General features: G+C 42.2%; 2 protein-coding genes across 12 annotated transcripts in view; one reads left to right on the top strand and one right to left on the bottom strand.

The window, feature by feature from the left end:
• The window catches only part of tjp1b (tight junction protein 1b), a 57,555-nt gene extending 39,401 nt beyond the window's left edge, over positions 1–18,154 (top strand). For 3 of the 11 annotated variants that reach the window (XM_035536602.1, XM_035536636.1, XM_035536641.1), the window contains 26 exons: positions 953–1,009; positions 1,741–1,865; positions 2,022–2,124; positions 2,404–2,737; positions 2,998–3,104; positions 3,292–3,460; positions 3,654–3,798; positions 5,893–6,020; positions 6,261–6,366; positions 6,467–6,617; positions 8,421–8,529; positions 8,759–8,978; positions 9,239–9,423; positions 9,668–9,763; positions 9,938–10,020; positions 10,151–10,361; positions 10,542–10,642; positions 10,853–11,206; positions 11,651–11,887; positions 13,143–14,069; positions 14,204–14,295; positions 14,564–14,776; positions 14,879–15,015; positions 15,202–15,637; positions 15,743–15,960; positions 16,196–16,837. In XM_035536602.1, coding sequence (XP_035392495.1) covers positions 953–1,009; positions 1,741–1,865; positions 2,022–2,124; positions 2,404–2,737; positions 2,998–3,104; positions 3,292–3,460; positions 3,654–3,798; positions 5,893–6,020; positions 6,261–6,366; positions 6,467–6,617; positions 8,421–8,529; positions 8,759–8,978; positions 9,239–9,423; positions 9,668–9,763; positions 9,938–10,020; positions 10,151–10,361; positions 10,542–10,642; positions 10,853–11,206; positions 11,651–11,887; positions 13,143–14,069; positions 14,204–14,295; positions 14,564–14,776; positions 14,879–15,015; positions 15,202–15,637; positions 15,743–15,960; positions 16,196–16,440 — 5,289 coding nt within the window. In that variant the 3' untranslated portion in view covers positions 16,441–16,837. The other 8 variants (XM_035536650.1, XM_035536648.1, XM_035536625.1 and 5 more) reach the window with 8 other exon arrangements.
• zgc:101540 (hsFATP2a_ACSVL_like domain-containing protein) lies at positions 17,966–23,116 on the bottom strand. Its single transcript, XM_027017127.2, has 10 exons — positions 22,596–23,116; positions 21,920–22,129; positions 21,526–21,684; positions 20,952–21,076; positions 20,571–20,765; positions 20,394–20,484; positions 20,060–20,258; positions 19,804–19,901; positions 19,571–19,701; positions 17,966–19,479 (listed from the first exon to the last, which is right to left on the bottom strand). The coding sequence occupies exons 1-10, from the start codon at positions 23,068–23,070 to the stop codon at positions 19,303–19,305; spliced, it is 1,860 nt and encodes a 619-aa protein (XP_026872928.2). The 5' UTR covers positions 23,071–23,116; the 3' UTR covers positions 17,966–19,302.
• Between the last annotated feature and the right edge of the window lie 2,063 nt (positions 23,117–25,179).

The raw sequence follows: 25,179 nt of genomic DNA, 5'->3' as shown, positions 1-25,179 counted from the left end.
TGACTAACATTGTGTTAACTTACTTGGTTGACGTAGCTGTTGTATTGCAAATGTACATGACCGCTTTCACCTTGACTAATCTCAGGCAAGCTTGTAAAAATTACATGTGTGAGGCAAGAGATGATATGAAGGATGACTGTGTGTGTGTGTGTGTGTGTGTGTGTGTGTGTGTGTGTGTGTGTGTGTGAGTGTGAAGGACATGTTAAACACCCCTTTGTGCATGGATGTCCTGCCATATGTAGCCTCTAGACTTGATATAAAATGACACCAGCTTGTACCTTACAGTTTCTCAGTGGGCCCTTTTTGTAGCAGTGACTGGGTGAATAGAATGCTCACACTAAAAAAGTATTTCATACCAACATTCACTGTCTTTTCTTCCTCACTGATCACTCGTTTCAAAAAGCAACATGATCTAGTTGATTCATTATCAGTATGCTTTGCTGTATCCTTGGCAAAAAAAAAAAAGTTGTCCAGACTAAAAAATGATTTATCCTCATCCCATTCCTTTGGTTGAACCTCATAGTCCAGGATCTGATGGTGGCATTGCTGTGAACCTGCCTCCTCTTCTTTGTGTCAGCTGCAAAAATGATGCACAAGTAAATGAAGAAATCACTGCTTGCACATCTTTTCTTCTGAGGCTCAGGGTATTACATAGAGGGTCTGAGCCTCATATGGATATTTCTGTCAGATTGTTCCTCCTGTCTGTTACTGTACAGCACAGCAAGGTCATTTAGGCTCTTGGGGAGGAAGCAGTCATGCACTGGCTAATAGGTGTCCAAGGACAACACACATGCTCGTTCATTTAGAACCATTTTAATGCCATGCTGATAGTGAGCTTAATCTTTATTTTAAGGAATGCATCTCACCTCCTCGGGGTGATGAACAGAACTAATTAAACTTGTGGTTGTTAATCTCATTGAATGTTTTCTCTTGTTCTCTTTTCCTAATGCAGAGTGCAGCAATGGAGGAGACAGTAATATGGGAACAGCACACAGTAACTCTACACAGGGTGAATATTAATACTTTTTATGAACCCAGAATCAAGCTGTTGTGCTCTATTAATTTATAGTTTGGCTATTTTAGGTACGGTGGCCATGGTAAATGCTTAAAACAATGGCCTCATTTTTTAAGTATGTTAAATATATTATTAACATGTACTATTTAAAATGTACTACTATTGCAGGATCAGTTTAATTAAGTCCAGCTGTATTGATTATACTGTGAAAGGCTAGCACTAATCCTAGACAGTATTGTCTGTGGGGTTTAATAATGTTAATGTTGGTGTCTGTAACTGACAGCAAGAAACCACTTGGAACACTGAATAAATGTGCTGTGTTTTACGTCACTACCGGCAGCAGTGTGCTCCTCCTTGTTTTTCTTGCTCATTTAATGTTTAAGGACTCTCTGCTCTTCTGTGCCCTCTCTCTGTATCTTTTTGACCATCACTCTCCCTCATTCATCTCTCTGGCATCCTGTCTCAATTATACCTTTTTTTGTTTTTCTGCATCCTGCTAGCTCGCTCGTGTGCTCTCTCTCTCTCTCCTCTCTCTCTCTCTCTCTCTCTCTCTCTCTCTCTCTCTCTCTCTGTCTATAGGTACCTGTTTTCTATTTTCCATTTGTGACGTTAAGATCTATTGCATATAATTTAGTGAAATTTGACTTTTCTCTATTTTCTTTAGGGAGTTGTTTTCTTTGGTCTTTCCAATGGATAATCATTTGAGCTCCTTCCCCCACATCCAGGCACCAGGGTTTGGATTTGGAATCGCCATCTCAGGTGGGAGAGACAACCCCCACTTCCAGAGTGGAGAGACCTCCATTGTCATCTCGGATGTGCTGAAGGGGGGCCCAGCAGAAGGCCTGCTGCAGTAAGATAGTCTTCTCCACCTCTTCCTCTCCTCTCACACACCTCTTTATTTTGTAAACATATGAAAGGTCTGCTGATGCAAGGCTTAGCCTGTGCTGCCTGCCGCTGAATTGAGCATGAGTGCTACTTAGGATCATGTTCCGTCATGTCTTCACAGGGAGAATGACAGAGTTGTGATGGTCAATGCGGTCTCCATGGATAATGTGGAGCATGCATATGCAGTGCAGCAGCTGCGGAAGAGTGGGAAGAATGCAAAAATAGTAAGCTTGATTGTCTGACGGCACAGTTCATATGCTGAATTTTAAGCACACTTTCCCCCCCATGAGTTTAGGTGCAGATTTTCAGGTCCAGCTCAAAACTTTATCTTGAGCAAAAAAATTCTAACTTGAGCACAACCTGGATGGCACCTGTGTTCTATAACAGAAGGAACAGGAATTGAATACATGCAGTCTTCATGAATTAAGGGTAACTTTAATGAGGTGTCATTCACCTGAGCATTGTGAAATTAGATTAGATCGAATGTCGTCGCTTCTCCTCAGACCATCAGACGAAAGAGGAAGGTACAGGTTCCAATGGGACGTCATGGAGAGCGTGAGACCATGTCAGAGCACGACGACGATGATGACAGCTATGAGGATGAGATCTACGAGGTGCGGAGCGGGCGAAGTGGGCCAAGTGCGTACGGCGGGGGCGGGGCCACAGGACGGCGCAACGGCAGGGGCGAGCGGCTGGGCGGGAGGAGGGATCGCGAGCGCGAACGTAGCGGCTCCAGAGAGAGGAGTCTATCTCCACGCTCGGACCGCCACTCCGTGTCTTCCAACCTACCTCCGCGCCCAGCCAAGGTCACCCTTGTCAAGTCCCGCAAGAATGAAGGTTAGCTTCCATCCCGTTGAACTGATCAGCAGCTTCTCTTAGAGCCAGAGGTTTCTTTGTGCAACCATTATGTAATAGCCCTTTCATTTATTTTCTTTTTGTGTACAGTGAATTTCTGTAACCTTTTTTTTATTAAAGAAGAAGCGATGCGGAAAGAATGTGCTTGAAGAGGACCCAAAAGGCACTTGTATCTGTGACTGTTAGGTAGCTGTGATGCTAACATGGTGCACATGTGTTGCTGCTGCTTTCACTTTTATAAGCAGAATATGGTCTTCGCCTGGCCAGCCACATCTTCGTGAAGGATATCTCCCCCGAGAGCCTGGCCGCCAGGGATGGCAACATCCAGGAAGGAGACGTCGTGCTGAAGGTGAGAGATCAGGACAGCCAGGAGACAGCAGCTCTGAGAGAGCCTGTAGATGAACAGATGAACAGAGGGGGAACACGAAGGTTGGAGGCCAGTCAGGAGAGCAAGATGTGGTAACACTGATTAGTTCCATAGACTGAACTTTTGTGCAGTGTAAAAATTCCCCTAACCAGGTCCTATCTGTTCTTAGATAAATGGCACAGTGACAGAGAACCTGTCCCTGATAGATGCTAAAAAACTGATCGAGCGGTCCAAAGGCAAGTTGAAGATGGTTGTGCAGAGAGATGAGCGAGCCACACTGCTCAACATCCCTGACCTGGATGACAGCATCCCCTCAGCAAATGCTTCTGACAGAGATGGTTGGTTTTGATCCTCCTTCAGAAAAGTGTTCAGCCTTGTTGACAGGCTTGTATATAGAAAGCTAAACAGCATAACATGATTACGTTATAGGCTGTGATTCCAGTCATGTCTAGAGACTAGATGTAGGTGCAAGCTTTTTATTTATTTTATTTCTTGTTTTTTTTTTTGTTTTTTTTTTTGTCTTTGACGCAGATATTTCTGATATACACTCAGTAGCATCTGATCACTCAAACCGATCCCATGACAAGAAAAGGAGCAGTCGCTCTCGCTCGCCAGACCGCCGCTCGGAGCCCTCGGACCATTCCAGACATTCCCCCCCACAGATCAGCAACGGCAGGTTGGAGAGCTCTCTCCTGATTCATCTTGTTCCCTCCCCTTCTCCTCCCATGTAGTGTTGGATTATGTGTTTTATAGTAAAGCAGCTTTGGCTTCAGCTGCTTCTGTTAATCTCTTATTAATTCCCACTCACAGTCTTCTGTGATATTGGCACTTATTGAAATTCCAAAGAAAGCTTCACCTGTAATTGTTGAAAGAGGAATCTTTCTGAAGCATCGAACCATGCTAAAGTTTCCAGTCAGTTAGGAGTAGCCTAGATGAAGTGACATAATCATAGCAGGGAATAAGAGAGCATTAAGAGCAATGCTAACTTTACCCAGTTCTTTTAACTGAATGGAATTTCTTCCCTCCACATGTAAAGGTTATGATTTTCAGTCACCAGGGCATTGATGCACAGAATTTAGAGTTCATGTGAAATTTTGGAGCCTCACAAAGGTCATGTTGTGATACAGTAATCACCAACTAATGGACATAACCCTCTTTCAGAATTCTGTGTGGAAATACATCGCCTTAAAAGTCATTCAAAAGAAATGGGCATTTATCTAGTTATGCATATCCACACTAACTTAACACTCACCCGATTGATTTGTGGGCCAAATTAGCAGTGTTCAAAGCACATGTTTACAAACCCTGTCTCTAACTGTCTGCTGAAGAATCTATATGTGCTTAAGGAAGTATGAACCAGAGATGTCTCTTCAAATAATTGAAATGGAAGGCGAGTTGTCAGTTGCTTTTTTGACAGTGAAAGTTGACTGTTGGAGACAAGCTTGGTCTTAAATGGGAATCTTAGTCTTCAAGCCTTGGCATGAAGGGCAGATCTAGGAAGAAATGAGATGTTTTGTTCTTTTTTTCCACTTGTTCTTTCATGGTTGCTTTTGGAGGCCGGCTGGCCTGTTAGCAAAGAGAGAAGTGTGTGTTCAGAGAGCTTTGACAGTTAGCTGTCTTTCCTTCCTCACCTCTCCCGCCATGCCCGTGTGGGTGTTTTGCCAGTTTAGTTCACTGGGCATGTGTCCTGTAGAAGTGTCAGCTTTCTTGAACCACATTTCTTCTCTTTTCGTTGGTCATGCATACTCCTGTAATAATTTTGCCCACTGCAAAAGAAGCAACAAGACTGCTCCTATAAAGGGAAAACCTGCATCACTTCATTATGGTGCAATACTGTAGTCCAGCAGAATTGGAAACCTGCTTTTGACACTCATCTCTTTATACATTTTATCAGTCAGGAGAACATCCAGATTTTAATACCATAAGGTGTAGTACTGTCTTTTACTACACGCTTTACCTTCAGTGTCCCCAAAGAACCCCCTTTTTACCCCCACTATAATTGCTGGGTAGAATATTCATCAGTGTCATGAATAAAACAGGACCACATGTGGAGTGCCAGCACTGAGACAGAGGCTGGGAGGTGTATCTGCAGCCGGTGAGCACCCCCTCCCTGTGGGCACTCTGACACGAAAGGGCACTGGATGGCCACTTTCTGGAGCTCTGTGACCGTGTGCTGATTTTTCAAGGGCCGTTTTCTCATTTAGCACTCGGGTCCAAAGCGCCCACTGCACCTGGAGTTGCGTACTCTCCCCTTTCTGTCTCTCTCTTCCTCCATCACTCCAGATCAGATGGGCTACTCTAAATATAGCTCAACAAAGGAGCAGCAAAACACAGCTGTGACCTTCAAGAACTGCCCTAGCCAAGCTTCACCCTTCTCTCGCAGTCTTCCTGGCTTACTCCTCACACAGCTAATTATCTCAGACTGTAAACACTGTTTTTTTATTTATTTATTTTCTCTTTATTTATTTTTCTCTGCTTGGGCATGATGGCAAGGAAAAGGCATGTATTAATCATTAAATGTATTTACTGGTAACTCAGTCGAAAAGCTACTAATTCTGCTGTACGTCTGGCATTGGCCATGATTGTGAAGGTGTGTAGGATGTGGGTGTTCTTTAGGTCTTTCATCCTCAATTGTCTTTACTTGGGTTGAATGGGTGCCACTTGGAGAAGATGACCTTGGTCTGATGAGAATAAACTATACTCTAAAGCTTGCTCTTTGTCTTTCTCTGGGTAGCAAAGCTGACTCTAAGGCTTGTCCTTGTGTTTGCAGTCACAGGAGTCGGGAAGAGGAGCGCATCACGAAGCCTCTCCCCCTGCCAGCTAAGATGGTGGAGGAGACTTCTAAAGCAGTGGAGCAGACTGGGACCAGGGAGGACAAACAGCTCCCACCTCTGCCAGGTCAGAGTTCAAGAGAACACCCTCCTCCACTTGTGACTCCACACATGGTCACCAGTAAAGCTGTTGCTATTTGTGCATTTACATGTAAGTTTGAATGCATTTGAATGCAAGCACTGGATGTCCTGTACACTCTCCCCCCCCTTAGTAGGGACCCGTGTGTGTGTGTGTGTGTGTGTGTGTGTGTGTGTGTGTGTGTGTGTGTGTGTGCCTTCATATTTGAGCTTCCCATTATGTCCACAGAGCCAAAGCCTGTGTATGCTCAGCCCGGCCAGCCTGATGTGGACTTGCCTGTTAGTCCAGCTGACGCCCCTGTGCCCAGTGTAGCACATGATGACAGTATTCTGCGGTATCTTTTAGCCCTTTCTTTAATCCCATACACACTTTGGAAATGCTCCCTGCTATGAAGGTATTTTAATCATCTTATAGTTTGGGGTTCATTTCTCCAGGCCCAGTATGAAGCTTGTGAAGTTTAAGAAGGGCGAGAGCGTGGGGCTGCGGCTGGCTGGGGGCAATGACGTGGGCATCTTTGTGGCTGGCGTGTTGGAGGACAGTCCTGCTGCTAAGGAGGGTCTGGAGGAGGGGGACCAGATACTCAGGGTGAGCCCTCTTCTTCACTGACACAACACAAAACTGCTCACAGATCAAAGGGTGATTGCCTACTACATCTGCTTGCAAAGCCATGTCATCGCCAGTTTTAGAACATGTGATTTGTAGCCTTGAGGCACAGTGCAATTTGGAGCAAGATATCCCATAGCATTACAATGGCCACAGGACCAGTTTCAAGACTTGCTGTTTTCACACCAATTTTCGGTTACACTCTGTAACCTGCTGGAGTTGTAACTAAAAGTTTCACTGAATGTAAGGAAGTACTGAAAGTGAAAATCAAAGATCAAAATGGAGGAACATTTAATGTTTGTCAGTTTCAAATTGAACAATAAATGTGATAAATAGAAGCAGGGACTAACTTTTTTTTTCTTTCTTTTTTTTTTTGCACAAAATGTTAAGCAAGAGACCCCCTTTTTTGTGCCTCCAGAAAAATTTGCAGTCTTTAATGCCAGTTTAGTTCACGCCCCACATTTCCTCAAATTAAATCTAAATAGAAATGGCTCTATGGCCAGAACTGCATGTTTATGGCTAACAGCCTCAAAGCCCTCCAGAGAACCCTGTTGGCATTCTCCTCTTCATCTGCAGACTTTTAGCAGGCCTTTGGAATTTTGATTCTGAATATTCTAACACTTTGTAGTACATTCAAGTACTCCTGAATATATTTAAATCATGTAAAACTCAGGAAAACATGAACAAGTAGAACCTTTTATAGTCATCACTGACTCCAAAATAGGCTTTGATGAGCTTACATTTCACCTGCTAACTTTATGGGGTAAATTGTTTACAAGAAAACTAGTAAACACAGTCAAACCGATTGGTGTCTGTTCACTGAATGTTAAAACGGTGTGTGCAATATTCTGTAGTTGGTGATCACATGTAGCTCTCTACTTTAATGTTACAATGTTTATCTTTCTACTGCAGACGTTTTATGTAGGAAACATTTAACATATTGCTTCTTAAATGACTGCTAATTATGGGAGGAATCAACACAACAATAATGGCTCAACCTCAGAAGTGATTACAGAAATGTACTTACCCTCTGTTTGCGGTACCGCAAAATGAATTATTTTAGTGAAGTGCTGATATGGTGGTGATAGTAGCTTAACTTGAATTTCTTAATTATTTTACATAACTCATGTTGAGGGAGTCACCCAGACTGCTTTTGTACATGGGCATGGCTCTTTAGGAATCATCTTAGCATGCAATTATGTAAAACAATGAAGGAATTCCAGTTATTACTTTCTTGTAAAAGTAGTCCAGGCTGCGCCTCTCCCCATCATAATCCGTCTGAAGGGTGTTTTAGCTCTGATGAATGATATGAGCAGGTACTTAAAGGCCTCAAGGGGGGGGTGGGTAGAATTCGTATTCTAGCTTTATACTACCTTTTTATGGTCTCTGTGATGGCAGCCCAAGTTTTATGAGGGTTTGATTCTCAGAACGCTCCTTGCCTGCTGTATAAATGCTGTTCAGCCTCAGCATGCACCAGAATGCTTGCACTTTTCATGGTGGTTTCCCTGGTGACATTGGCTCTTCTCTGGCCCAGCAGCCAACAGCTGCCTGCTCTGTGTGTACCTTTTGTATGCCTCCCACATACTCCTTGTTTATTGAGAACAGTGTATGACCCCCTACTTTTGTCTAGAGCACACTCACTTTCTAAGTTATGTTGATTGGGGGGGGGGTTGTGTTCTTTTGAGGTTTTTTGTTGTATGACAAAGTGATCATTGATTTGGTCAGTGACACTTTTTTTAGCAAAGAAATGGTTATTTTTTTTAAAGGACAATTGTGCCTTCTCAGGTAAATAATGTAGACTTTGCAAACATCATTCGAGAAGAGGCTGTGCTCTTTCTTCTGGATCTGCCCAAAGGGGAGGAGGTCACCATTCTTGCCCAGAAAAAGAAGGATGGTGAGGATCCTGTTCTACCAGTTACTGTTTTGTTCAACATTGTGCCTGTTTGTCTAATTATACTGTGATTAGACGACAAATCACATACTTGTCAGGGTTTTTTTTTTTATTGTAAAGACTGCAAGAAACCAGCAAACATGTTCTTACGCTTTATGTACATTAACATTTTATAGAACACACCCAGTATTTCCTCCTTTTCTATGCTGACGCTGTCCTCTCTGCTTTCTAGTGTACCGACGAATTGTGGAGTCTGATGTGGGTGACTCGTTTTACATCAGGACTCATTTTGAGTACGAGAAGGAGTCTCCATATGGCCTGAGCTTTAATAAGGGCGAGGTGTTCCGAGTGGTGGATACGCTGTATAACGGCAAGCTGGGATCCTGGCTGGCCATCCGCATCGGCAAGAACCACCAGGAGGTGGAGAGGGGCATCATCCCCAACAAGAACAGGTGCTAACTAAATGATCCCCAGCATCAAACATGGTTGAGGATGTTTTAATGTGTTTGCTGTATTTTTCTTTGACAAAAAACCTGAGTCAGAACCAGATAATTAACACCATACCGGTGCAGGATTTCTATTTATTTATTTATTTATTTATTATTTAGTATTTCAGTTGTATAGTATGGTGCTTGTCTCATGAAACAAGAGTGAAAATGGATTCACTGTTACCATATGTTAAGTGGGAATCAGTGTGCTGTTCTCTCTTCAGAGCGGAGCAGCTGTCCAGTGTGCAGTACACGCTCCCTAAGACAGCAGGAGGGGACAGGGCTGACTTCTGGAGGTTCCGTGGCCTGCGCAGCTCCAAGAGGAACCTGAGGAAGAGCAGAGAGGATCTCTCTGCCCAGCCTGTCCAGACAAAGTTCCCTGCCTATGAGAGAGTTGTTCTCCGAGAAGGTGAGCGGTTGGCCTAATCATAATATTATTGCAATAAAATATTTATCTTTGCCAAGAATGAGTGTCTATTTACGACTGTTTACCACCACATTATTAACTTGGATTCCACAAACTCAGTATTCAGTTATCTTCTCTTTGTTTGAGTGCTTACTTATTTCAGCTCATTTGGCCATTTACCCTCTGTGAAGGCCTGCCAGTGGATTGTCTTACACTAATTAAATATGCTCCATTGTTGTATAATTAGCTGGTTTCCTGAGACCTGTGGTAATATTTGGTCCCATTGCTGATGTTGCCCGAGAGAAACTTTCAAGGGAGGAGCCAGACCTCTTTGAGCTTGCAAGTGAGTGGGATTTATTCATTGTGTTTTTAAATGTGTTATAACACCCTTCAGGTGCTTACAACTCACCGTCCTTCAGCAATGAATTATGTCAGTAATATATACTACAAATTTCCCTGAACCATTTAAGACACATCTTTAGACATCATGAAATAAGCTTTGGTCTCTCGTCTTCAGAGAGTGAACCTAGAGATGCAGGTACAGACCAGCGGAGTTCTGGAATCATCCGTCTTCATACCATTAAGCAGATCATCGATAGAGTGAGTACCATGGCTCTTAATAAGGCACAGAATACTTAGTTGTCCACTGTGTGGTCCTTTTCTTTCCAACCAAACATCTTTCTACTGAATCTCACTTTTAGCCACATGTATGCTCTGTGTATTCTACTAGGATAAGCATGCGGTTTTGGACATCACCCCTAATGCCGTGGACCGTCTAAACTATGCCCAGTGGTATCCAATCGTAGTATTCCTGAACCCAGATAGCAAGCAGGGTGTGAAAAACATGAGGACCAGGCTCTGCCCTGAATCCAGAAAGAGCGCCCGGAAACTGTATGAGCGCGCTCTGAAGCTGAGGAAGAACAACCATCACCTCTTCACCAGTAAGTGTGCGAGAGATGAGGGGAAGCACTGTAAAAGTGAACGACCATTTGATTAATCAAAACCCTTTAAGACTTTAGTACAAAAGGGCAGAAGTTATTCTTGGATTTATTGCATGAGTATTTCTAGCAATGGTGCATGAGGCAGCAGAGTTAATCTTTTTTTTCTCTCTCTCCATTTAGCAACAATTAACTTGAATAACATGAATGATGGGTGGTATGGAGCTCTGAAGGAGACCATTCAGCAACAGCAGAACCAGCTGGTCTGGGTTTCTGAAGGCAAGGTAGGGATGGCTGTGTGCAGGTGTACTATAAAAGCCTCACAGCAGAGCTGGACTGCTCCCATTTGCCCTTTAAGCCAGTGTGACGTGTCCTTTAAAACCTGTTTGAAAAAGAAAAGGAAGTTTAGAGTTTTTTGCAGCTAGATTAAAGTTGTGTAAGAGTATACTTGGGTTTTACCATTTGCTGTGTTAAGCACCCTTCACCGTCCACAGGCCGACGGAGCTCCTGAGGATGACCTGGACATCCACGACGACCGCCTTTCCTACCTCTCAGCGCCGGGCAGCGAGTACAGCATGTACAGCACAGACAGCCGCCACACGTCCGACTACGAGGACACGGACACAGAAGGTGGGGCCTACACCGACCAGGAGCTGGATGAAACCATGAATGATGAGGTGGGCTTGCCCAGTGAGCCTGCCATCACCCGCTCCTCCGAGCCCGTGCGTGAGGATCCTCCCGTCATCCAGGACCCACCTGGGTACCCAAGCTACCAGCACACTGTGCCCCAGCTGGAGCCCCTAAACCGCATTGACCCTGCTGGATTTAAGATGGCCAACCCCCAGCAGGTATGCTACATGAGCTCTGGCAGGGTGTGTAGTTTTGGATTATGAAGATCGTAATTATAAAGGGTGAGGCTGACTTATTGTACTTATTTGTTTATGGAAACTGTGCAGTGTGTTTATGTGCACTGCCTGTTTTCCCATGTATTGTGAAGTTAAGTATTTTCTTATTTATTTATTTATTTTTATTTTTATTTTTTTTGATGACCAGCTTGTGAGATACAATTGCTAAATGGCGAATACAATAGTAGGCTACATGCTGAGTTTGTGATTTGGCCACACGGAGCTGTCATATACTCGGTTCATACCCGACCTAGAGTAAAGCCTTAAGGGCAGTGTGTGTGTGTGTGTGTGTGTGTGTGTGTGTGTGTGTGTGTGTGTGTGTGTGTGTGTGTGTGTGTGTGCGTGTGCTGTTGGTGGTTGGTAACCTCTCTGCCCCATACTCCACAGCAGGCTGAGGCTGCTGTGGCCCTGCCCTCCTTCCCCTCTGCCGCAGCAGCAGCGCCCCCTACTGTTGAACCCGCCACAGCACTAGCGAGTATGAACCCCAAGGAGCCACCTGGCACCCCTCAGGCTGATCCCCTTAACAGCCCTGCCCCAGAACCTGACCCCCAGCCCGATGCTGAGTTCACTCAGCCCCCAACACACGACCCCCACCTGTCGCTTCCGCCAGGCCCAGATCCAAAGGTACCGCCTCCAGCACCGCCAGAAACTGGGCCCGGTCACAGCCAGGTTCGGCCTGGGTTCGGCCCGGCTCGCTCACTATGTTTAAACCTGCCTGTCTTCTCGCACATGCTTTTCTTCCCTTCCACTCCACTGTCTGCATGCGTGCTGTTCCCGCCCGCCCACGCACGTGCTGTGTGTTCCTCGGCCCAGCTCGAGAGAGTCGGGGTCTGGTCCACAGACACCACACGGGGCCTGTCTGAGGGGAAAGGGAAGAGGGCCTGGGGAATCTTTACCTAAATGATCCCAGAAGAGAGGCCTATCACAATCAGTCTCTTCACTGTCACCTCCACTACCTCTTGCATGGCTCTTTAATGGGTGAAATTTCTTTGTTAGTCCTGTTTGTAGAGGTACAACTTAGTAGTAACGCATATTTCACCTCACCGTTATAGGCACTGCAGATGTAGTAGTGGTAGTGGTAGTAGTTGTGGTAGTGGTAGTAGGATATGAAATTGCAAATGAACTTTGTGATTTGCAAGAATGAATCTCTGTAGATGCATGTCACACTAACCTGCAGACAGTATTTATGGCAATGTAAAAGGAATCAATGTAATTTCTTCTGCATAATGTCTTCTTGGTTGGCCATTGAGATGTATAATGAAGACTTTATGTAGTAAATGTTTGCATCATTTATGAGAGCACCTTTTACAAACGTACTGTCTTCAGGCTACCAGTAGAAAGTTTGAAAAGTAGCCTTTCAGACATAAGTTTTTAAAAAAAGAGTGATATTCTATAAAATTTTTATTTCTTAAATTTAAGATTACTCACCAGATTGAAGATGGGGGAGAAATGTGTTCTATCTGAAAATCGAAGACTTTCAGTGGGATATTTTTGTGTACGTCATCACTGAAGGGCTTCTTATCAAATTGTAGACGTAGGGCTGGATGTTAAACTGATGAGAGAATGTGCTTAAGTGCATATTTACTACAGCTGTAAGCGGTTTTCATTTTTGAAAATACAAATGTGAATGTGATTTTAATATTTTTTAATGTTTTTAACAGTTCTCTTCTGTTAACCTTGGGGACTTTTAATTATGCTTTTTGATTTACAAATCGTTCTAATGTATGTTTCTAATCTAATTAATTTCTCTTCTCTTATATATTGCCATTATGTTTGTGTTATTTTTGGAGTGGTGCGTCAAAACACATGTATATTCTTTGCACAGTTCAGGTCTCTCAGGAGTTAATCTAGCGTTTGATTGATGTTGTGCTCCCTGCAGATGTATAAGAAGGATCTGTACAGTGTGGATGAGCCTGTGCGAGTGAACCACAGGATGAAGCCCCAGCAGCCTGCGCAGCAGCAGCAGCAGTCTTTAGCTCCCCCTTCCTCTCTATCCTACAGCCACCAGCCCGTCTACCAGGACAAACAGCCATACCGCGAGTACGACCATCCGCCTTACGGCTACGATGGTGGCGGCTATGCTCAACCAAAGCCTCACAACTACGACCCGCACCTGCACTACGACAACCGTGTGCCTCACTACGACGAGCAGTGGCCCCCCTATGACCAGCAGAGCTCGTCCCAGCCTCCACTACCCGGGCCTGGCTACCCTCAGGGCCACCAGCCGCTGCCGCCGCCGCCGCCTCTGGGCTACGAGCCACGCTCCCCCTATGAGGACGGCCCCACGCGGGACTACAGCCCCCCTCAGCCCCGCTACGACGAGGCTCCCATGGGTTACGATAACCGTCCAAGGCACGGTAAACCCGGGCCTATTCGGTTTGATGATGCCCCTCCTCCTCCCCCTCCAGCCGTGTATGATGCCCGTTCTCCTTACGAAGCAGAGGCCCACGGGTTCCCGAAAAATGCCCCCCGCTCTCCTGACCCTCCGAAGCAGTATTATGGAGAAGCTTCAGTCAGGCCCTCATATAACCCAGGGCCTCCGAACCGTGGCTACAAACCAGGGCAGCATGAACATTTGAATTCAGAGCCTCCAGTTCCCCTTCCCAAACCAGAGGTTCTCCTCTCCCCAGTGGAGCCTGTCCACTCTGCCACTCCTAAACCCTTACCACCTCCCCTGAGAGAAGACCCCGATGAGGACCCTGCCATGAAGCCCCAGTCTGTTCTTAACAGGGTCAAGATGTTTGAGAACAAGCGCTCTGTGTCTGTAGACCGAGCCAAAGAGGCCGGAGATGTACCAGGGATCAGGGTATACAAATTTTCTTGGCCGTTATAAGTATATAATGTTTCTTTCTTAATGTAAGCAACTCCTTCACAGCTTGTCATAGAACAGATGGATTATTCCTGTGATGTTAGCTAAATGGATGTAATTTTGTGCTGTAGCCCACGGATCTCACCAAACCTGTGAGTGTACCTGGCCCCGTGCTTAAAGCCAACTCTCTCAATAACCTGGAACAGGAAAAGCCTGCATACAGGTAAACCAACATGAGCTCCATTACTTGTAAACATCTAGGTCATAATGTTCCTCTGTCTCTAGGAAAAAACAGGAAAGCATAAACGATGAGGTACGAACCCGGAATTTGCGTGTGTTTTTGCTCGAAGATCTGCTAGTGTGTAGGACCTACCACACCGGATGTCTCCCCCTGGTGGTGTAATTGTTCCTTATTGTTCCATCGCTCTCCCTCCCTGGTTACCTCTCCCTCTCTGCTTTCATATCTCATTTCACCTTTGACCTCTCCATAGGGCCCCTGAGCCCCAGAAGCCTCAGTCGCGATTAGGAGAGGAAGTGGTCCGAACAAATCACTATGACCCTGATGAGGATGAGGAGTACTACAGGAAGCAGCTGTCCTACTTTGACCGCCGCAGCTTTGATACCAAGACCATGAATCAGCCCATCAGTCGTTTCCATGAGCTGCCCAAACCCTCACAACCTCCGCTAGGATACCCTTACAACAGGTATAATCTGTGTGCCATTATAGGTTGATTAGTGTCTTCTGAATGTGGGCATGTGTGTCAATTATGTGTGCACTGTGTGAACACACTGTTATGCTTGTTCAGGACTGAGTCAGTGGAGAAAGTGAGCCCTGTGGATAAGAGACATGAGCTGCTCCCACCGATTAACCCCTCAGCCGCTCCCTATGGCCAGGCAGGCCCTGCTGTCCCCCCCACGTCTCTGCCCAAACTCAACACAGAGGGTAAGAGTTTAAAGACTTGCACTACAAATGTCTGTCAACCTATGCAGCATTCAGCACAGGTGCAACTTAATGTTACATAACCTTTACTACAGCTGTGTTAATTTAGTTTTTGAACCACTTAAAGACTTATTCAGATTTTGCTAAAAAGATAATTGCTAATACTTTTTCTTCCTTTTTTTTCCCCAGTGAACTCCCTGGCAGATCCCCACAGCTCTCCCAAGGGCAAACCAGATCTCCCCTCTCTCCGACCTCCTAATCGTGACGACTCCGTCCCAGGCAACTACCTAACCCAAAAATCTCCAGTTAACGGCACTGACATTCCACCCAAGACACTGGGCATCCCTGGTCCCACCAGCTATAATCGCTACGTCCCCAAGCCTTACACAAGCTCTGCACGGCCCTTCGAACGCAAGTTTGAGAGTCCCAAATTCAACCACAACCTTCTGCCCAATGACACACAGGCCAAGGCCAGTATGATGAACAACAACCCCAAAGCCCCTCACCTTTCACCCCAGCCCATGGAGACAGATAGTGGAGTGGATACATTTACCCGCACGATGGACAACAGGCCCAAATATCAGCACAACAACGTTAATTCTCTCCCCAAGGCTGTCCCTGTCAGGTAAAAAGATCTCATCATATGCGCTCCACATCTGGACCCTGATGTTCATAACTGTTTTCATGTTGGCACTTTCAGCATTGTATGACAAAGCACTTTCCCTTCCAGTCCCAGTGCACTGGATGATGATGATGATGATGATGGACACACTGTGGTTGCCACAGCACGAGGCATCTTTAATTGTAATGGTGGGGTGTTGAGCTCCATAGAGACAGGGGTGAGCATCATCATCCCCCAGGGGGCCATTCCAGACAGCGTGGAGCAAGAGATCTATTTTAAAGTGTGCAGAGACAACAGCATCCTGCCCCCACTGGACAAGGAGAAAGGTCAGCAACTTTTATGTAAAACCACACATGATGATGAATAGAATGTCAATCTTCTTCCAAGTGTGTCATGAAAAACATATCAAATAAATAGTGATGGTGTGTGTCTTAAATGGAAGAGCTATAAGAAACAATAAGGATCCCAGTGCCCTTTGCACTTTGAATAACCCAGGGCCACATTTTCAGCCTGCCTGGGTGCATGTTCAGGGCTCACCAGCTCCTGTGTGTGTACCTGTAGGTGAAACTCTGCTCAGTCCTTTGGTCATGTGTGGACCTCACGGTCTGAAGTTCCTGAAGCCTGTGGAGCTGCGCCTGCCGCACTGTGCGTCCATGACCCCTGATGGTTGGTCTTTTGCTCTAAAATCCTCCGACTCCTCGTCGGGTACGCTGTCCTTTCTCTTTCTGTCTCCTCGGGTTCCTTTCCTCTGGAATGTACGGGGTGATTGTGGTAGCGCTCTTGATTTTGGGTTTTGCTTTCTTTAAAGTTAACCCTTCTCTTCTTCTTTCCCCTCATGACCCTTAAGTTGCTAATCAATAAATGCTTGCATAGCTGAAGGACATTTTCTCTCATTCTTTGATCATCATAAATGTATTTTTCTTCTGTGAACAAATTGATACAATTTTTAAATAAAATGTCAAATTTTAATCCTTTATTAAACTATAGACCACATTTCTGAAAAGACAGAATTAATTCTAATTTGGCACTTCGTGTTGAAAGAGAAGAGCTATCTTACCAGCAAAGTAAAACGTTAAGTAACAAACACCACCTTTTCTGATCAAAATTCATTTGCAGAAAATAATCACTCAAAAAAATGCAGCTCTCAAAGAGTCTCTGACAGTCTTGTAGTTTAGATTTGCGTTACACTGACCTCATTATTTCCCTCTAGGTGACCCCAAATGCTGGCAAAACAAGGCTCTCCCAGGGGACCCCAATTACCTAGTGGGCGCTAACTGTGTGTCTGTGCTCATTGACCACTTCTGAAGAGGGCGACAGCTGGTCTGTTACTGAATGTGAAAGGGTCACAGGAGAACATGAGGAAATACACTTCTCTTTGTTCCCCTTTCACCTCTGCTCTGCCCCTCTTTGAGGAGTTGCTCCATAATACATAGTAGTCATTCATTCTTGTTTTGCGAAAGGAGTTTACTTTGCCCAAGAATTCACTCAGAGGACAAGGAGCGCACCTCTGCCTGGTGCTGCACCCCACCCCCTTTTTTGCTTTATTTTTGGTGCTTGAAAGCTTGCAAAAAAGACAAAATAAATGAATTTATTAAATTAACTGTTAAGAGAATGCATGACCAGTGCCACAGACTAAAATAATCCCATTTTGACAATTGTAACTTCTCCTATGAAAAGTCTTTTTTTTTTTTTTTTTTTTTATAACATTTCACATGAAACAAGGGAACACATGAGAAGTCAATTTTAAACTTACAATTCTGCATACATGTTCACAAACAGAAAAGTTAATCTTTGGAAAACTTTTTTTGTTTGTGAAGTCTGTGGTCATGTTTGTGTGTTTTTGTGGGTTTGGGTGTGCATGGATCTCCATGGATCTGCATTATCCTGAGCCTACTCTTGGGGGACTTCAGAGTGAAGGACACTGAGAGACGTGATTGGCCTGAAGAACCCCTTCTTGACTTGAGCTCGTGGCTAATGGACTCCCTTCTCTGACTTCAATGGGCTCCATGTTTTGAACAGACCTTTTCTAGCAGTGTTTTACCATAGATGAATCCACTGACATTGACTTTGGTTTTCCAAAACTCCTGCTGTCTAGAGATCTATGCATGTGCTATGACTCAGGTCCAGAAGCCTGCTACTAAGTTCAGAACACAAACGTTCCCATCTTTACACTGCAAGCAGTGATGCCTTATCTGCATATCAACTTTAATTTAACAAAAGTCATAACTTCAGATTTAACTTGTGTGAAATAATGAAGGATATTCAAATTCTGTCACCATTTTTAACCTATTGTGTGAGTGGACTTGGATGTAGCACACAAATAATCAAGGCTAATGAACAGGTATGCTTTATTTTACTGCTATGCATATGAAGTCAATGGATATACAAAATACTAGGATATGTTTAAATTATGGCTGTATATACTGCTAGCATATGGCCTTGGTTTGCTGTAAATGACCTTTTGTACATTTGTTATTTTCTATAAAATGTTAAGATTTTTGGTTAAAAAAAAAAAAAAAAGAAAGAAAGAAAAGAAAAACTTACATTGGTTATGTTTGTATTACAGTTATACCCCTGAGCCTTGGAACTAAACTTAGCAGTCACAAAAAATTAAAAAAGGGGAAAACATTTTTATACCAACATATACACAAACTCTACTTAATGGCATTTTTAACACTACGAAAGCAAAACATTTTTATTCTTATTTACAAAATAGGAAAGTGCTTGGTTTAAATAATTTAATGAATATGTATGTAAGAAGGGTCCACTGTGGTGAGTGGCCCCTTACTTTATTTGTGATACTGGATGCTGTATTGTGTGCCCTGAAATGTATTTTTGTACTAGTAAACAATTTATTAAGGCACATCAGTACTTTTTTGTTGTTGTTGTTGTTGTTGTTGTTGTTGTTGTTGTTTTTGTTAGGTTTTTTTTTTATTATTCTTTTTTTTTGGGGGGGGGGGGTATAGCTTAAACTCAATATTAGTTTCCTTGAGTGCTTGATATGTCTTTTTCCCTTTTTTAATTTTTTTTTTTCTTTGCAGCATATTTCTAAATATACCACTGTATTAATAAATAAATCCATTTTTAAAGTAAAGTATGATGTCAACACTGGACATGGGAGAGAACTGAGTTTGTAAAATTGGATCGTGTCCATTGTGAAAGGTGCAAAGGTTTTAAAAGTTATCTCTGTGGGGGGGATGACCCCAGGTTTGGTTCAGAAGGGCACTGGTTCCATTGACTGATAAATGCTTGTATTCAGAGATTAGGGATGGTGGGTCACAGGCCTCGTTTGTTAAACTAACCTTTCTCCTACATAGTGGTGATCATTGAGTCGTGTACTGAGAATACAATTTAGTACATGGAGCCAATCATTTTGGCAACAAATTAAGAATATCCCAAACCACTGAATAAAACTTCATTAAAGTAATATGAATTTTTCCAAAAAGACAATAAATGTGCATTATTAAGTCACATCAAAAAAGTTTATTTTAATATTCTATCATCACTGCTTACTGAATTGTTCAACATAAATTGGCACTTTAAAAAATTCCCTGATATTAAGATGTAAATATATTTTTGCAGTTCTTATTGTAAGATTCTCTCACACATACACACAAACAATTCTAAAAAGATGTTTTTGTAAGTAATGTCTTTTGAGTATTCCAAATTCAGAGTTTAATTTCTCCTGAAATTACTGAATTATAATTTTCCTGAGTGAAGGGGATGTACTTCTTAACAGTCAAGTCAAGGAAGTAGAGAGGATCCTGAATGATGGCTGGATTGAATCCTTCCTCCACCAGCTTCACCTTTTTCATTTTGAAAGTTCCAGTAACTTCCAAAGAATTCTGAAAGACAAATGTACTTAAGTTTTGTTTTTTTTTCCCCCCCCCCTCCTGTCAAACCACAAGAAATAGTATTACATTTTAAACATCTCACCTGAATGCGAATGAAACGGGGTCTAGCATAAACTGGTAGGTAGTCGGTAACAACACTACATGTATTGACACAATCAAACACTCTTCCTTCCTTTAAAGTAATAGCTGCCATTCCAATCCGCCCCTCATGTCCTCAAGAAGGAATAAATTAATTACATTATTGCATGCTTTGTGTATACACAAAATCCAGAGTGTTCTACAAAAACTTCAAAGGACTTGTGCATTAAAATTCACCTTTGACTGTAACACCATAAACATTTGCCTCTTCGATGCAGTCCACCATACTGAGAATGCCTGATACTTCCGTTGTAGCTACATTTTCTCCTTTCCATCTATAAATCATACCGAAATAAGTATAGTCCATGTTATATCAGTGTTGCACACTAACAGAGATATTAATTCTTTTCATGTGCACACAGGCAAGTTATTTCATTTGATTTAAAGTATGTAGTATTTTTTCCCTGCATATACAAAATCAGCGGTAAATTACCTGAAAGTATCTCCAACCCGGTCATGAAAGTAGACAAAGTTTTCATGGTCAATCCTCAGCAAGTCACCGCTGTTGAAGTAGAGGTCTCCTTTTTCAAAAACATCTCTGAGTCTTTTTTTCTCCGTCAGCTGCTTGTTTCCAGCATAGCCAACAAAGGGATACTTTGTGGTGATTCTCGCAACCAGCAGTCCAGGCTCACCTATAAGACCATTTTTATTAGTACAGTCCCTATAAACGATTAAAAACAAATATCAAAAAACAAATAAATAATCTAAAATTCCCATAACTGATCTTTGTTAATGATTGGAATTAACCCCCTTTGCTAATTACTGACCTGGAGTAACCGGCACACAGAATCCAGCAGCATTCCTCAGAGGTTCTTCTTTCTCTATGTCAAACTTGATCAGTGCGTGGGGGAATATGTGCTATCCAACACAAGTAGAAATCGGCTCATTCTAAATGTGTGTCTTTATACCATTGTCAGTGGTCTTTGAACTGAATAAAACTTTACCTTCTGGAGGATATTGTCACGGCCCACTGCACCAACTTTAGAAGTGTAGTTAAGGAATACAACATTTCCCTCTGTAGCACCATAAAGCTCCATGACATAAATATTCCCAAAGCGGCTAAGGAATTCATTCCAGACCTCTTCTCGGACACCATTCCCTATAGCAAGCCTAACTTTGTGGTCTCTGTCATTGTTTCTCTATAGAAAATAACACAAAGAGAAATTAAACACACAAAGCAATTATTGTGCTTGGATAATAATAGTTCTGGACACCCGGTTATTCTTTGACCATAGCATAATTACTGATCTTACTGATCAAAAAAATACATCCTGTGTACTGGTAAACATAGTGGCATAAATTATAACGAAAGACAAACTACTGACCTTTGGTACATTGCAGAGGTAACGCAATGTTTCCCCAATGTACTGCATGACTGTTATGTTGTACTTTCTGCAGTCATCCCAGAACTGAGAGGCAGAAAACTTCCTCCGTAGAACAAAAGAATTACCTAAGACAAGATGGGAGAATACAAACATCACATGTAAAGACATGTACTAACTAGATTGATACTTAGCTAAACCACATTAACTTAATGCATTATATGGGTAATAACACTGAAAAACTCAACAGGGTCCATAATTTCTCATCCACTAATCAGCAGTTTGGCACCTTTCTAAGGTGCATGCATGCTTTGCATTTGAATGAAATGCATATTTTCGAAGCAGTTTTGAATATATAAAGCAAATAATGTGTATATTTCAGTTTCAGATTTATGAAACATCTATTTTTTGTTTTACATAAAGTTTTCTTAAATAAAAAGTATTTTTGTTGTGTTCATTTCTGATATATAATGAAATTAAAATACTTTTTGATAGTGAACTCAGAGTTGTAGACTTGACAGTATAATATTTTATGGTAAATCAACATAGAACGAAGAGGTTTACGCAAAAACTTTACCTCTTTCAATACATCCAGTGAATCCTATAAGAAAACCAGCACTGTGATAGAGGGGCAGATTGATGTAGAAAACATCTTCAGAGGTGACACCACAAAGGCCCTGGAAGAAGGATGCAGCCCAGAGCCTCTCCTGAGTCACCATAGCTGCTTTAGGGAGGCCTTCACAGAGATGGAGGTCAGTAGTGAGTGTGGCATACATTCAATAGCTCCAACAGTGACTGCTGCATTCATTTTCTTATGTAAAATGGTTTTGTGTTTTACACACAGGGAATTCTCCCCATTGGTTGCACCTGTTTATGTAAGTAGAACTGAACACCAGTGGACATTGTAAGACTTTGTTTTGTGTTGGGGATTTTTAATGTGTTGTTCCCTGTTGGTCTAATTTGTTAATCACCTGTGGTTCCAGATGTGTAGATATACAGAGCTGTGCTCCGGACATTAACATTCGCTCTGAGAGATCGAGGCAGGGGATCATCTGATGCCTGGGTGATTGCCTGGCGGATCCCCTTAATATCCTCTGTACTGGAGTCATTATTAATAATGTATACAGAGACACTCTTCTCTTTCAAAGCAGGCAAAATCTCTTCAACAGCACCACACAGTTCTGTAAAAATACATATGCAGAATACATATATAATATAATAATACACATGCTGAACAATTTAAATGTACTCACAACATGCAAATTATTGCATAAATTACATAATGTGAAAAGGAGAGTGAGAGACCGGAGTCTCTTAAAATAATAATGAATAATTTATCGTGTTTTGTTATATAAAATAATTCAGTCAAGACTTGTCATATTGAAAGGTAACCGTACAGTGAATTTCTTAATGACGTTATTACAGAACTATTATATATGTGGCGCTAATTACATCAGCAAGTTTGCAGATTGACTGAGATTGGTTATAATCTGCTGGTTTATCTGAACGCAGTCTTCAAAGTATTGTTCATTGAACGTGGCCTAACTCAGCTGGAAGAACTGCAATCACTGCACATGGATCATGCAAACGACTCATTTATTAAACACTGATTTTTCTTCTTCTTTTTTACACTTATAACTGTATTACCTTCACACGCTATTAGTACCTTTGCACCGCAGCAGGAGAAACAGTGAAGAAGTGATTTGGATCTTATGTTAAAGTTCAATAAAGCGGCAACACAGCCTAATTTCGCAAGACCAAGCCAAGTCCATGCAAAAGCAGGCTCATTCCCCAAGAATACGGCAACGGTGTCCCCCTCCTTAAGACCAGCAACTTTCCTTAAAGCATTAGCAACTTTGTTACTTTCTCTGTCCACGTCCAAATAAGAATATGTCTTTCCCTCAAAATGGATTAACGTTTTGTGCGGGTTCTTCCTCACAGCATCGCCAAACCCGTCCACCATACTGTAAAAAGGAGTTTTCCTCTTGTATATTTCTATCCGAAGTCCAAAGCAGATCGCTCTTAGTATATAGACGCAGTCATGAAAAAGGTATGGAAATAGCGTCTTCACGATTGCTGGCAAAAAAGCCAAACCGGCTAGAAGAGTAAACCAGACATACATGTTTATCGGTGCGACGCTGAGTTGGTCACAAACAACCTCTGGTTTTTCTAGGGTTCTATAAGCCTTCGGACTGGTCTAGGCATTTAAGAACAAGTTCACGTGTTTAGAGTATCACGTCGGCTTACGTCACAGAGTTCGACCCCATGCTTCAGTAATAGTATCAGGTTGCCAGATTGAACCGCAAATCCACTTTCGAGATGTAATAGCGCTGAAGTTTCTACCACACGCATGGTCGGGATAAATCACATCACCAAGGCTACTTATAGAATTCGTCACGATTCGGACAATGCCTACAAATGTTAATATTCATTTTTTTCTTAGGGTACTTTCTATTTATTCTGACAAATCTGCTTGTGGAATTGATTATTGATTATCTGTATTCCATAATTATGATTTATTCATTTAAACGTACTGCCTCGGCCAAGTATCACTACGCCAAGTCGAAGTTTTGAAATAATAAATCGAGACGGGACGTATACCAAAGCCTAATCTTTGATCAACCGAAATAAGTCGATATTACGAGATGATGAACTATTACAAATATACGAATTTTTGCCTTGCAGTGAAAGCAAACTCCACAGGATTGGTGACGCTCATTAACAATAATATGACCGTATTATAGACATCTAGTTAGCACTGATCAATTTTTTGAGAGAAAGAATCCTTTGCTATGGCCAGTAGTTTCTTTATTATTAATGTAATTGTTGAGGATGGCTTATCAATTTCTATGTAGTATATGTATTTCCCATCATAACCATGAAACATAGACAGCCGTGGAGATACTTGTCTGAGGAGATCGGACAAAACATTTATAAAGTGTGTTAAAGGTAAAGGCCACAGCACCATCTCCAAGATCCCCGATGGTCCTGTGACTACAGTATAAAATAAAAAAGGAGTTTAGGGTCCATGGGACTGTGGTCAACCTCCCTGCAACAGAAAAATCAACCCGTCTGAATAGAAGGATAACGCGGTAAAAAAGGTTCCAGAGATACAAGCTGAACTCCAAATTAAAGCTATAACAGTGACGGATCACGCGCTGTTGCTTTTTGAGCAAGACTCCACTGCTTAAAAGAAAGATCGTTAAAAAGAGACTAGAATATAATAAAATGCATATTGACAAGCCACAGTCCACCTGGGTGAATGTCCCTTGGACATCAAGTTAGAACTGGAACTTTTTGCAAATTCACCTCATCGTTCATAGACAAAAAAAAAAAATGAAGTTTTCAAACCTTCAAACCTGAGACAGCTGGAGGTAGAATGGGCCAGACTACCTGTTGACAGGTGCAGAAGTCTCACTGACAGCTACAAGCAATCACTTTTGTTGCAGTGATTACTTCTAAATGAGCTGCAACAAAATAGCAGGTTAAGGGCTCTAACCTGCCTTTGTGTCTGCAATTTTCATTTGTTCTTATTAAAATCAAAGTTTGATTGTTACTAAAATTGGAATAGTGGTGGATGCCAATTACTGTCAGTTTCAAGTTATTTCAGAGAAAATTGTGGCTTCCTCTTTTTTCATGGATGGGTACCAACAAATTTGTTCATGTCTGTATGCACACTTTCTGCACTGTACCTTACTGTATTGTAATTATTTTTCAGTTCAGTAGCTAAATCTTTCTAGTGTTTTTATGAAATAATGACCAAAAGCACAGTATACTGAAGAAAAAAAAAAGCTCATAAACTCAATTTAGGTCACAGCATGAATATTTCATCACATCAGTGTGTATATTTGTCAACTTTGAAATAACTAAAAAGTTTCAAAAAGTGATATCTGGTATGGAGCCTGGAATTGCAGTCAGCACTGATTATACTAGACTGCTATAGAAGGATAGCTACAGGAACATGGCTGATTTTAGTTTTCAAAGATGTTAATGCAATATAACTGAATTAGATATTTAAGATCTATAAAATATGTAATATTTAACAATAAAATCATTTTAATTTGTGTATTATTAAATACACATTTTATAACTGTATAAGCTCTTTATCAGTCAATTCCATTTACTAATTGATGTTAACTTGTTTCCTGCTCATTTATGCCATGTTTCTATTGTTATTTAATGAATAACCATTTTTAAAGGAAAGGTGACATCTTTATATCTTTTGTATACA

The sequence above is a fragment of the Electrophorus electricus genome, chromosome 2 (genome assembly GCF_013358815.1).
Source record: "Electrophorus electricus isolate fEleEle1 chromosome 2, fEleEle1.pri, whole genome shotgun sequence".
Classification (NCBI taxonomy): Eukaryota; Metazoa; Chordata; class Actinopteri; order Gymnotiformes; family Gymnotidae; genus Electrophorus; species Electrophorus electricus.
This window is presented reverse-complemented; position numbering and strand designations above follow the sequence as displayed.